This window comes from Fulmarus glacialis, unplaced genomic scaffold (genome assembly GCF_000690835.1).
Source record: "Fulmarus glacialis isolate BGI_N327 unplaced genomic scaffold, ASM69083v1 scaffold1710, whole genome shotgun sequence".
Classification (NCBI taxonomy): Eukaryota; Metazoa; Chordata; class Aves; order Procellariiformes; family Procellariidae; genus Fulmarus; species Fulmarus glacialis.
This window is the reverse complement of record NW_009185637.1, coordinates 22,610-37,006: the sequence shown is the minus strand read 5'-3', so window position 1 is coordinate 37,006 and position 14,397 is coordinate 22,610. Positions and strand designations below refer to the sequence as shown.

Genomic DNA, 14,397 nt, shown 5'->3' with positions numbered 1-14,397 from the left:
ACTTACCTATGCTGTAAAAACTAGCAGTTTAGATACAATTATACTGAGGAAAGTATATTTTATTGCTATTGTCTTCTTTGGCCTTACTATAACTGTTTAGTGAGTATAATTCTAGTTAAATGCACTCTGACATTTGCGTTTGTAATATGCCTCTAATGTATGTATAATTTATATAATATAAATATACATACTTTTTTAGGCCTTACAATCACTTTTCAAAGTCCCACATCACCTTGGGGTAATTTGTGGTCTTCTTGCAGGTACTACTTCTTTTTTTCTTTCTTTCTTTCAGACCAGAATTTGGAAGTTTTCCCAGATTTTGAGATTCCTGCAAATAGTCAAGTGGATGTAATAGTTGACAATGAAGATTTTGCATCAAATGATGCCGCTGCAGTAAGGAAAGGAGACTTTGGGAAAGGCCCTCTGCTAATACACACAGATAGGATAAATGGGAATCCCTCCTGCATATACAATGGTACTGAAGGTGCTGCTTATACAACTAAGGGTTTAAACCAGCACTCCACATCTCAGGTATGTACAGTGAACAAAGAAGGCCAAAGGAAACCTGAAAATATTTTTGTTCCAAGAAAGGAAACCACTTCTGCCTCAGAGCCAGGCAATACAGAATGCACATCAGAAGACTTTAAAACACCCGAGGAAGTTTTGTTAAAAGACAATAGATTTGCAGCGGATGTTAGCTATGGAGATACGAAACCTAGCAATAAGGATTCCCACAAAAGTGAGCCCGTGTTAATTGTCAGTGCTCAGTATGAGTGTGGAGCATGTGGAACTGATGGCTTGGAAGACAGGACTGAAATACATAAAATAGATGAATCTAGTCATCCCGAGAATAATTTCACTTCATCTGAGCTTGCACTAAATGAATTAACCAATCTTGAAAAAACAGGAGATCCAGACACCAAGGCTCTGCTCCCTGTTTTAAAAGCTTTGCCCACACACGGCTTGGAAGTGAAATTGTTCACAAAGGAGCAACGAAGTGAGGAGTGTGAGGAATTTACCCTGATGTCAGGGGTTATAAAAAGATCCTCCTCTATAATATCCGATTCAGGCATTGAAAGCGAACCAAGTTCAGTGGCGTGGTCTGATGCTCGTAGCCGGGCACGGGAGCTGCCCAGCGATCGAGAGATCCTGCACCACTTGGTACGAAGGCACGCCATCCACCGAAATTCCCTGGAGGGTGGCCACACAGAAAGCAATACCAGCTTGCCCAGTGGGATCCAAGCGTCACTCACATCCATCAGCTCTTTGCCCTTTGAGGAAGAGGAGAGGGAAGTGGAGCTTACCAAACTGACGAAATCTGTCTCAGCTCCTCAGATCAGTAGCCCAGAAGAGCCTGCAGAGGAGGTGGATATAACCAAACACAGCGAAGCAACCTCAGGAGATTCAGGAGGAAACTTAAAAAGTTGCACGGAAGCAGAGGGTAGAGATGGAAAATTAATTGTGGACTTTTCTGAGTGTCAAATCATCACTGAAAGTGGAGAACTAGAACCAAGAGGACATCCCAAACCCTCCGTCAAACGCAGTAGCAGTAACACTGAGTTACAAGGGGAGGAGGAGAAGGAAGGTTTTCCAGAGACTTACCGTAGTTTGGAAAATGCAAGACCACCCATTTGTCCAAAGCAGCTCCGAGATAATGTCTCTGAGTGCCAGTCACTGGAGAGCAATGATGAGCATAGCTTAAAAACACCAAGGGCTTGTAATTACTTGGACAAAAATATAGATAAGTTTGATACATGCATTGAGGATCCAAAGGATAAACTTAAGCCGGACAGTTTAAAAATACAACAAGGCTTTTACTCCACTAGCAGGATTTCAGGAGAGGAGAGTTTCTCACAAAGCATAAAGCTGGTACCAGATTTTTGCTATCCTGTTCCAGCTCCTTCAGAGACCTCAACTGAATTTGGCTCAATGCAAGGAGAGTGTGGTAGCTCTCTTGCTGATGAGAGCCCAGCAGTGTATGCAGAAATGCAGGGGTTGCAAGAAATTGAGCTCAATGACTCACCTGCCTCAGCAGACCCTGCTGCAGGATCCTACCAGGCTGAATATCCTCAGGAACCCAACAGCCAAGAGCATAAACTTGTAGCTAATGGCACTGGGTTTCATTTGGCGACGACGGAGGGAGTAGCCCTGGAAAGCAGAAAGGCTGCTGATGTAGTTAACCTGTCCGTCTCTTGCACAGCCACGTGTCTTCCCTTTTCTTCTGTGCTCAAAGAGACTCCTGCTATGGTCGGCTTCTCTGCAAAGCAGGCTGCGTTCCCCATCACACGCCAGCCTCTGGGCTCTTTCGGAGTTGTCTCTTCTAATTCGAATGAGATGGATGAAGAGACCAATGAAAGGATGTTGAAGTAAGAATGTCTAATTACTTTCTTCATTAGTGTTACTGTAATGCCAAGAGACCCTGACGAAGTTCAGGGCCCTAACACAGTAAGCATACTGTAAGCTTGAATTCAGAGACAGTTGCTGCCTGAGGAATTACAGCATAAATAATCCAAATAGACAAATGGTTTATATAGAATAAATAATCTAAATAGACAGGAAGGATGGAAACACCGAGAGACCGAGATTGTTAAAGACATTAGGTCCTTAATCCTCATGAAAAACAGTGGGATTTAGGTGTCTAAATAATCGTTAAGATCTGGCCCTTCATGAAGTCAAGGTTATCCAGACTTGAGTATTGATCCCAGTCAGTTCACTATGGCAGTGCCATAGCTTGTTTTTCTCTTCTGCTTAAATAATTGCACTCATTAGCTAAACATGAAACAGGAGCACAGATTGGCTGGTAGGGTCTCAGCTTCTCAGCTTCAGCTTCTCAAACTGGGAAAATGGGAGAATTGTCATCCTGGGTAGCTGGAGAATAGGCTTTTTTTTTTTTTTGCTTCATTACCCATGGCAAAAGTGTCACATCATGGCCTTGATGTCACAGTGGCCCATTTCACAGACTGACACACTAGCACATGTATACTTCTGTTATATTTTGGTGTCTCTGCTCTACTGAGGGAAAACAGTAGCATGTGAATTTCTTAACCCATTCAATGCTGCCCAAAATGTTGGCTTTCTGCATGTGCATTCATTTGCAACCCAAGGCTTTATTTTTATTTTTTTGAAAGCATCTTGAGGTTCGTTTTACAGACTCTACTGTAAGTCCTGCTTAATCTAAGCACAAAATTTGTTCCTTCTTTGTGAAGCAAAATATTTAAGCATGTATTCATGCACATGAATCTAGGGCTTCCAGGTCCATGGCCCAAACACTAGATTTTTCATTCTTGTGTCCTTTTAAAGTCAGGAGGGCTGATGTAAGTAATTGCTCATCATTATATCAAGTGGCCTTAAGCTATCCCCAAGCTTTAAAGGTTTGTATCTCCTAACCTGGTCCATCCCAGTTTTCTACCTAATTCTACACTTATGTTGTGGTTATTAATTCCTAAAAGCTCTGGATAAGTTTTGCTAAGTCAAAAAGCCACTGAAGGGTTTGGTATCTTCAGCCAGCAGAATGTTTCAGGATTCGTGTGTCAAATTTTAGGCCTTGAGTAGGAAAGGGGCTAGCTTAATTCTTTCAGCACTAAGCTGCTCTTCCTCTTAGCTACTAAATGTTTTCAAAAGAACCTGAAATCAAACTAAAACAAAAATATGTACCATATGAGGTGCATCTTTTAACTCCACAGTCTGAGGAATGAGGAGGACACCTTTTACCTGCTTATAAATGCATCTGATGCTAGCAAAATGATACATTTTTGCATTTCAGTATCTGTAAGGCTGATGACATTGTTAAGATGCAAAATTGCTAATTCTGTATCTTAGTCTCATTGTTATGGGCCACCAGAAAATTATTATTTGTAAATCCTTCATTCCTCTGGCAGGTGTGAGGTCCTAATGGGCTTTAGTTATTCCGTGTATGTAGCCAAATCACTCTGAAACAGATTTTCTTCCCTGCCTCCTGATTTCTCTCAATCAGAATAGATAAGGAATAGTATCCAGGTCTCTACTGGAAAGTTGCAAACGTAACTTCTTGCAAATACCAACCTCCTTGTTTCTAGTTTGAAGGTTTGTTGTGAACACCCAGTTCTATTGTGATTAATTAATATATTCTCCAGTTTTTATCAGGCCAAAGAAAAATTTAAAAAAGAAATGAAGATTGAAGGATTTCTGTACAGTGACTTATCTGTACTAGCTTCTGATATCCCATATTTTCCACCAGAGGAAGAGGAAGAAAATCTGGAAGATGGAATTCACCTGGTTGTCTGTGTCCATGGATTGGATGGTAAGTCCAGGAGGAATTGCTGTTTGCAAGGCATTTTGGTGTAAAAAACAAAAGGGCAGGTGTTCAGCACGTATTAAGAATGGAGAGTCTAAGGAAAGTATTTATTTTAGCTAAGTATTTAGTCCTTATTATGTTATTCAGTCCATTGTAATAAAGGAGCTAGGAGAATGTTAAATATTTGCTCTAAGAAATGGGTGCTGCAACTTTTTTGTTGTTTGATTTAATTTTTTAATTGTTTCGTTGTTTAAACAGAATTCTACACCAAAGTACATCAGTCCTTCTGTGTACAGGAGGATTGCGTTACAGTAACTCTTCTTGTCTTTCCGCAGATGCTTGGTTGTTTTGCAGTATGTCACCAGGATGAAAACATTATTTAACCCCCTCCCCCCAACACTGTTATAGGGTAGATAGTGGCTGGCTTTACAAAGTGAGAGAATAAAAATCATTGTCCACTGCAGAAGAAGCATGGCCTGGAATTTTTTACATATACGGTTTCTAAGCAGAAAACAGCTATGTTAAACTTGAAACTTCTCTTGACAAATTATTGGTATCAATGGGAAAGGTGTAGGTGTTAACCTTGAAACTACAGAGAAGGAGGGGTAGAGACTCTGAAATCTCAGGCATTCTCAGAAAGGTGGAAAACGAACACTTGCTGGCTTGAGCAAGGACCGTTTGCCATTCAATATCTCAGTGGCAGTAACGTCCTTCTCACGAGGTGGAGGTACCTCCTTTTCCAGCAAAACATTTCAGAAGATTTTGGAATTTCCTAGTATGGAATGGAGCGTCTCCCAAAATATTAGGAGCCTGACAGTATTTCAGCACCGTCTCTAATTGTGAATACACAGAGGCAGGCTATTCTGCATCTGAAGGTACAGCCCTAAATCCCAGCACATGTGCTGAGGTCCCTGGCAGGGCTGCAGGGTCCCCTGGGAGGCTCCCCAGCTGTGAAGGTGGAAGGACAGACCTCAGCTTTTTGTCTTACCTCTGCTGTTCAGCAAATAAGGGACGGAGTTATTCTGGGCCTGATCTTTGCCCTTTCTGCCCCACCATTTATGCAGTCCCCAGCAGCAGGAGGTGAGGTCCAGCCCCACCTCATGCAGGTTGTGGGTATTCTTGCTCTCCCGCCGTTTCAATGGATGATCCCATGGTGTGGTGAGCTGTCTTAGCAGCACTTAGCAAGAGCTCCCTGATGTCAAGGTTTATAGGAAGATGAATGTATTAAATTGACTCTATATTAGTTATTTTTCTGCTGAATTATATCTATATATATGCTATATAAAGTACCATTTATTTCTAGGTAACAGTGCAGATCTGCGGCTGGTAAAGACTTTTATAGAACTGGGACTCCCTGGTGGAAAACTGGACTTCCTAATGTCTGAAAGAAATCAGGTAGTACAGAGCTAATTTCTGTCTTCCTTTAGATCTGCTACAAGCTGTTGACATTGCTGAAACAGGGCCTTCAGCAAAGCCTTTTCACCAGCTGAATGAAGCAAAAGCACTGGGGAATTCAGGAAATTTTCTGTAGTATTTAGTACAAAGGCCTGTTCCTGTTCCTGTTCCTGTCTAATTTGATAGGGCGTTCAAATCCACCAAAAAATACTCCTAGCATTAAAGTCAAAGGCAATGACATTAGCACTTATAGGACTAGACCTTAGAAGAAGAAAATGGATTTATCCTGTCAGTTTGCAACCTTAGCAGCCTGGTGCCTCTGCCTGTTGGATGCCAGGCAACACAGCACCGACAGAAAGCAGCAAGTTTAGTGATGCTAAATTCTCCAGAGGATGTGGAACATCCAGCAGGTGTTGCCAGCTTCCTTTGCTGCATCAGCCATTGTTCCTCTTGTTGCAATGTTTGCAAGATTTATTTCCTTGAATGATAAAGAAACGTCTTCCTGAAAAATTCATTGCTAGTCTAGGCAGAGAAACTGTGTTTTGCTCTGCAATGAACCCATATTTATGACACAGAGGCCTAACTTCATGCACAAGATAAGGATTTCCAGTGTCCAGTCAGAAACATTACTCTGATTTATGAGCAGCTGAGAAACTTGAGTGAAAACTTTTCCAACCTTCTTTGTTCAATAGCTTTTATATTTTGAAGTGGCCAGTTGGTGTTAGTCTGTGAACTTGCCACCTTCCAGTGCACATCTCTGTCAGCAGCAGACCTGCACAGTGAACGTAAGCAAGACGAAAATAATGAGGAGACCACTTCAGACTTGCATCAAAGCCTCTTCTCATGTTTTCAGAGAATGAAAGATCTTACAGCATCTCTATTTAACATTATCCAGAGCCCATAATGGGAACTTTTAGTGCTCTTATAGTCTGGGAAGGTGAGGAAGTTCGCGTGGCACTGGAAGTAGAACCCATGTGGTTTGATGACTATTTGGATGCTGTAAAGCATCCTGTCACCCTTTTTTCCCTGCTCTGAGAACCACACTGAAAATGACCCAAGAAATCAGTCGTTTAGCTGAAGTTTGCCTAATAGAGGAAAATGCAAATCACTTTTTTTAGGCATTCATTTGCAATACATTTGACAAGCTCAATCAGGCTGAGATGATACTAAAGGATGGAGATATAACCAGGTGAAATATGATGCTTGATGTGTTTTGTTTATGATTAATGTTCAGGCTGATATGCTTCCATTTTTAAACAACCTGAAAGATTTGAGATTATGAGCCTAGGAGGAAATCATTAATTGTCAATGCAGACAAAACAAACAGGAAGAAGGTTAGTGGACTGTTTGTAGTTTATATGAGAACATTTATTTTAAGGCCGTATTGTGAAGTGAATATGCTCATGTTTTCCTTTGCAAGAGCTGCAATTAGGAAGATGAGTTGTGTCACAAAAGCATTAATTACTGATATGTTTGCTCTGAATAGCTGTTCCAACATTTGATGATTGTTTTTGTGGCATCTCATTAGTTACAAATTTGATTTAGAGTCCTGTTGGATTGCCAAATGACACAGTTCTGAATAAGATCTGCCTGCAATAGTATAGACTGGACAATGTATTATTTATTTTATTGTATCACAACTGGCAGTACTGTTGCAAACAACAAATTGTTTGTCTCTCTCTAGCACTCATTCTTTTACTGATAACTCTTGAATAACAACACACAGCATTTCATTAAGATGGCCAAATAATTTTGTTATTACATCCTTAGCATCAGCATAACCCGCGTGTGAGTGTATAATGCTGTAAACTCTTTTGTCATAGTAATCTCTTAAATCCTAAATGCCAAAAGCTTTTCTTCCATGTGCAAAGTACGGTATCTAGAGTGGCTGAGCATTAGCAGTTCTCACCAGTGTCAAGTTGGGCTGCTTTAACATCATACTTATGACTCTGTAATCACTCAGCCTAATATTGTTAATCTTACTATCAATAAATTGTAGGTCCGGGTTTATCCTATTATGACACGTGCCAAAGTTAGAGGCACAGTCGGTAGAGAAAGAGAAGCAACAACAGGAGGTAATTTAATCCCCTTAAAATATGAATTGTCTTCTAGAGGGCCCTATTTCCATGCCCTACAAAGTGTAGGGTTACTCTAGTCCTAACTTGAATTCTCAGGTTGTGTTCTTGAAGCTAAAAGGCATAATATAGAGTCAAAGAGACTTTGTGACAGAAAATTTTTCCTTACCTTATCTACGAGCTCACTGAGGACAGTGAATTTCCACATGGGCTTTAACGATAGCTATGTGACCTACACTGACCCATGGCATTGTTGTTACTGTTGATACTATGTGAGAAAGAAAATACTTGTCTTGAGTAAGTTTGCAATACTATTTGGAAGCTATTTGCTAATAAACTGAAAGTGAAACTTCATTACTCTGTTTTCAAAAGAGAACTTCAGTTTTCAGAGGACCTGGAGACTGAGAAAAATCCCCCCTCCCTCCTTGAGCATGTATAAAGAAAATTTGGACTGGTTATTACATTTCTCCTTGCATTTTACTTTGAAAATAACATCAGTCTACAATAAGTGCAATATATTTTAATTTAACGACTCATTCCATTTTTCACCAGACTGATACTTTTGCTGATTTTGATACAATGACTGACCGATTATTGGATGAAATTATTCAGCATATCCAGTTGTACAACCTCTCCATATCCCGAATAAGGTAAGCGTTCTGATAGTTAATAGTCTGTAACTGAGTTACAAGAGCAACATTCAGTGAAATTAGCTTTTCAAAAATTGCCCTGTGTCAAAAGCCATTGAATCAGTGAGATGAATTTTTATGTTGTTATAGATGTAAGAGTTTTTACTATGCTGAAAAAAAAGTGAAATTATAACTAAAGGATGTTACTGAAAGCCCTGACAGAGTCCCCTCAAGAGCAATTTCTGCCACAAATTATGTTTAATTTAAATAAAATACAGATGGTTTTTGTGTTAATGTGTTAATGTAATTCTTTCTTTCCCAACAGTTTTATTGGACATTCCCTTGGTAATGTCATCATTCGATCTGTACTAACTCGCCCCAGGTTTCGCTATTACCTCAACAAGTTACATACCTTCCTGTCCCTTTCTGGGCCTCACCTGGGAACCCTATACAACAACAGTACTTTGGTTAGTACAGGTAAGAGTTGATGGGAAATCTATGACTGGCTGCAGTCCGTGGCAGAGTGCATGAGCAAGCAACACATGGAGGTAGCAATAAATCGTAACAACGTGACTTGTACACTGAAGTTGTGGAAAATATTTGCTGAAGACTTCAAATCCACACAGAAAAAATTGCGATGAGGGGGTCTTTCAGTATCTACTACAAGGTCCAGCACAGTGCTCCTTGGAAAACCCAAGGGTATGCAGCAGTGAGAGATGACCTTGCTTCCACTGTATTCTTCCACTTCTCTGTATATTGCCAGTAAAGAGAGGCTGAAGAAGACACAGTGCTATGGGAATGGAATGTCCCATAGTTCAGCCTTCCTGAGTGTTTATGCTATCATGACATGGATAATCATAGAATCATAGAATCATAGAATCATAGAATCATAGAACAGTTTGGGTTGGAAGGGACCTTTAAAGGTCATCTAGTCCAACCCCCCTGCCGTGGGCAGAGACATCTTCAACTAGATCAGGTTGCTCAGAGCCCCGTCCAACCTGACCTTGAATGTTCCAGGGATGGGGCATCTACCACCTCTCTGGGCAACCTGTGCCAGAGTTTCACCACCCTCATAATAAAGAATTTCTTCCTTATATCTAGTCTAAATCTACCCTCTTTTAGTTTAAAAACATTACCCTTATCCAGTGAGACCCTTAGACTTTTATCCCTGTTGATTAGCAATACAAGAGGAAACAAAGACTTATATTGAGTTACAGTGCTACCCTTACTGTAGGAACATGTCTTTAATCCCCTTGGTTGATAATCAGCAAACAAGATAAAAACATGCATTGATTTTCATTCCAGGTCTATGGCTCATGCAGAAGTTGAAAAAGTCAGGGTCGCTTCTGCAATTGACCTTCAGGGACAATGCGGATCTGCGCAAGTGTTTCCTCTATCAGCTCAGCCAAAAAACGGGTGAGTAGGGCTTTTTCTGGCTGTGTAAATATCAAGGGCTATTCCAAAGGATTGTGCTGGATTGCCATGTCCTCCAGGGAGCAAAGGAAATCTGCATTTTGTTAATGATCTGTCTTTAAACACTCTTGCTTTCGAGAAGGGCTGCTCTGTCTAAAATCTAATATCTATTTTATCTGTGCATGTTTTCTGTGCCAGGTATCAGTGAATATATTTGCCAAACTGTTAGCACCAAATAAGACTTCCATGCTGTAGTAAACATGCACCTAAGTTTATATTCTGCAAGCAAGAAATATCATTCTTGACAGGCCACCATCGCTTAATTTATACTACTAGATGAAAACCATTTTTCCTTTTTTATTATTTTTTTTTAAGTTGAACATCTCTTGTCTCTAGGAAATATGACTCTGTGAGATGAAGAACAAATTTTATTCATGTCTATTTTGACACCTTTGTGCTACAAAGAGAGATGTATGGCCTCACACTGGAAAAATGATGTCTAAATAGAGATCTTTTTACCACTTCCTTGGTCTGTCATGAATAAATAAAATAAATCAGGCTTTTCTTAAGAAAAGAAAGCAAACATGATCCTTCTGTTCAAGCAAATGTTTTCTTTTAAGAGTTATTTTTAATATTGTGTGTGAGAAAACTGATGTTAAGTATGTAGTCACAAGATTGCCACTTGATATGTAATTTTTTTCTCATACTTTGGTACATTGCTAATAGGAAATAAAGACTATGTTAAGATGAATGTGACTTCTTAATTCTTAGTCTGACAGACATAGAGCTGTTTCGTAATTTTATGAACATACTACGTGATGTAATCAATGACAGGAAGCTGCTGTATCTTGGCATTATTTGAATTTCCTTATTTGAATTTTCCCTTTGATTCCCTGGCTCTCATTTCTGTGGTGTACAGTTGATGTCTGCTTTACTACTGTCATGTTCAAATAAAATTGTGTCTACACAGAAAGCTCACATTGTAACTTCCCAAGCAAAGTATTCCCAAGCATGTGTTGTGAGTCAAAGCGATTCATTGTTCGTTAGCTTGGTAGACTGGAAATCTAATAGGCTATAAATGAAGGTGTTGTCCCCACAAAAGCAGAAATTTAAATGTGAAGAGGGTTGTCTGTAACGTCAGAATCATCCAGACAGATGCTTAGGCGAAAAATCTGACGAAGAAGGTAGGTCCAGATGTGAACATATGAGCTGGCATACTGAGTCAAAATAGAGGTGCCCCTACTGTAGCACCCTGCTCCCAAAAGTGGTTGAGAGAACCTACAGAGGGACAAATATCAGAAGCAGTGTTGTGCCTACTTTCCCAGATAACTCTTTAAGCCTCTAGCAATTTCTGACTTTCTTCTTAAAGTAGAAGTCCTGCGACTTTTCAGTCTCTTTAAATGTTCCTTGTGCTTGTCTTGAAAGCAAAAATAAACATTATTCCCTATTGAACCTCTTCACATAAGATTTTAGATATGGTCACAGTCATTGTTGCTTCTCCTACCTTTTACCTCAGACTGAAGTCACAAACTCAGTTGGTTTGATTGCACAAAAAGAAAACGATAGGCAGCTGCAGCCAGGCTTAGTAAAGGCAGCCAGCAGGACTCTTCTTTGTGGTGGTGACGGTCAACTTTTCTATGAAAATATAGAAATCAAAGGATTTGGTTCTGCGCCCCTTTCCCATAACAGGGAGGGAAATATGAAGGTCAAACCCACAGCTCTTCTGTGTTCAGGATACTCTCTGGACTAGTAGACTAGGTCACCTGTGTCCATTTTCCTACTTTTGTGCTGAATGCGGGTGATGGAGGGCTCAAGAGACCACAGACAGGGCAAAGAGCGGGAGCCTGTTTCCACAGTCCATCAGTGGCCCCATTGCCTCCAGGGAAGAGGGAGGATTCCTGGTTTCCAGTCCGTGTACCAGCAGTGTGCATTTATCAAGGGACTGCTGAATGCAGGGACTGGATCCCAAGGCTCCCTCAACACTGATGTAATAGTATGACATCATAGCAGTGAAGTTGGTTCCTCTTCTCCTCCCTCTCTCCATTTTGTTTGAAAACTGTACTAATTTGTTGTGTTATTTTTGAATGTGGTCCCCATTCCTGTGAACACTTATTTATCCAAAACCAGTCATTGACCACAGTGGGGCTGTACATGTTTCCAATGTTTAGAGGCATAAATATTTGCAAGATCAAGTTTTTAATGAAACACTTTTTTCCAACAGAGACAGTTCTTACTTTTTTTGTTGACATACAATTAACCTGTGTGAGTGTTGATAAGTAACAAATAGTTCGCAGAAGCAGCAGAAAATGGGTTTAAGATATTATGAATCTTTCTAAGCCTGTGTTGCATGTTTTAATTATTGTCGTCGATTTTGCACTGTAGATTTTCAAATGTGTTTAAACATGAAGTAGTCATGCTGACACTGTATGTATTTTCATTGCCGTGCATCATTGTGATAAATGTATTTAATGCATTTGCCACAGGTCTTCAGTACTTTAAAAATGTTGTGTTAGTGGCCTCACCCCAAGACAGATATGTACCCTTTCATTCAGCAAGAATAGAAATGTGTAAAAATGCACTTAAGGACAGACACACAGGTATGTTTAAGATCCTTTCTGTATTTACAAAGCTGTTGAAGAATTGTGTTTTTGTGTAACTGAGGTCATTGCATTAGAAGGGTTTTTCATGAGCATGATGAAAACTCAAATGTTTATTTGATAAGGAAGAAAGTGTTCTCTTCCCACAGGAAATTACTGAAATCAATAAAAGAAGCTTTTTAAGAAGCTCTTTGTCTGATGAAAACAAATTTCAATCAGGTCATAATCAAAGGTTTCTTACTGCTTCTTCCCCTTCCTTCTAATTTCTTTTTTCAAAAGTGATGATAATAGAACTAGCTCTTGACAATGTTTTTCTGTAGTCTGCTGATTTACTAGTATTGTCTCACCTTTGTTTCACATAATGAAATCTCTCTCAGCATATCCAAAGTCAGGGGTTTTTCCGTTCCTGTTTTCAATAGCGTTTGGGTAATTGTCAGGTAATTTAAAGGACAGATCTAAAACCATATTGGTTTGTAATAAAACCTGTAAAGGACATCAACAAGACTCATGCCATCAGAGGTCTAGCCCTCCTGTGAGCTCAGGCTGTGTATTGTCCCAAGCATTGCCTTTGTTATTAGCAGTCTCCCTCATTTATAAAATGTTTCATGGCTTCAGTTTGATACCACTTCCAGAATATAGTGTAATTTCATACCCATTTCACATATGTGATTACCTAGAAATGGAAGTACCTACTCTTTGGAAGTAGAAAGAGATACCCGGGCCCAATAATTAACATGGTTGCCTTCACACATCTTACCTAAATTACAGTTCTTTCTATCCTACCTCAGATATGAATTAAAAGGTAATTTTCTAACTCTCTCTTCCAGTGGTTGTTTCTCAGGGAGATGCTTGACCTAGCAGGAGCTGGATCTACATTCAGTGTGGATCATTTATGAGTACAAGTTTCCTGAGCCATTGTTTTTGTTGAACTCCTCAACTATCTGCATGATGTCCTTCCTGTATTAGATTCCCCAGAGAAACCCGAATGGACCTCTATGTCTTGCCAGACCCTTTTGCATTTGAATTCACAGGCAGCATGAGTCCAACTCTCTCCCCTTGAAGGAAAAAAAAGCATTTCCTTCCACCACAGAGGAAATGAGACTAAGTGCTGAGGAGTGTCCCACTCTTCATGCTAGCAGCTTCAGCAGACCTCTTCAGACAGCCAGTGCCTCCATTAGATTAACAGCATCCTGGCACTTGGCAAATCTTTAAAATGGACTGCGATCATCTCTTGCATTTTGGCCTTACTTCCATTTTCCTTCTCATTGCGACTGTAATTAAACGATACTGGAAGGAAAGAGGGAATCTGGCAGTTTTGGCGTGTAGGTGTGACATCTGAACTCTTTTGCAGGTCCTGTTTATGCAGAAATGATTAACAACCTGCTCCAGCCTTTGATTGGGGCGAAGGACTGCACTTTGATCAGACACAACGTGTTCCATGCTCTGCCAAACACCGCCAACACATTGATAGGCCGGGCTGCCCACATTGCCGTGCTGGACTCTGAACTTTTCCTGGAGAAGTTTTTCCTCGTGGCAGGACTCAACTACTTCAAATAGTGCCTGAAGTACGGGGTAACAGAGGCGAACCTTTTCATTGAGTGGAGGAGAATCCCTTAGCCAAAAGAGTGCAGTCTTAGAAATGAGATCAGGTGGGACTTTCAAACTCTCCATTTCCATTTCTGTTTCAGAGAATAAAGTGCTATGGCTTTAAGGCATTCAGGCTTCCAAATATTGGTGCTTTTGGAAGAAATAAATATTCCTCTTCAGTTTCTATGTTCTTTGTCCACATAAAGACATGAGCCACTTCTGAAGTACAGAATCAGAATAATAAGGCTAATTTTCTGAATGTGATTGGACCAATATGATTCCTATTTCTCCTGAATATTAATCCAGGTACTTGGCTGTCTTTGATTTAATACTTATTTACGTATTAAGAAAGCTATACATTTGTAGCACTTTTTGGGGTAGTAAACACAAGAGGAAACAAGCATATATGAACCCAGGTTAAAACCTCC

General features: G+C 40.1%; 1 protein-coding gene across 1 annotated transcript in view; it reads left to right on the top strand.

Moving 5' to 3' along the window:
* The window catches only part of FAM135B (family with sequence similarity 135, member B), a gene marked incomplete at its 5' end in the record, with an annotated part of 27,019 nt that extends 13,080 nt beyond the window's left edge, over window positions 1–13,939 (top strand). The window contains 8 exons of the mRNA XM_009588045.1: window positions 293–2,366; window positions 4,113–4,279; window positions 5,577–5,668; window positions 8,296–8,393; window positions 8,698–8,849; window positions 9,678–9,788; window positions 12,269–12,382; window positions 13,734–13,939. Coding sequence (XP_009586340.1) covers window positions 293–2,366; window positions 4,113–4,279; window positions 5,577–5,668; window positions 8,296–8,393; window positions 8,698–8,849; window positions 9,678–9,788; window positions 12,269–12,382; window positions 13,734–13,939 — 3,014 coding nt within the window. The remainder of the gene's footprint in view (window positions 1–292; window positions 2,367–4,112; window positions 4,280–5,576; window positions 5,669–8,295; window positions 8,394–8,697; window positions 8,850–9,677; window positions 9,789–12,268; window positions 12,383–13,733) is intronic.
* Window positions 13,940–14,397: the final 458 nt, after the last annotated feature.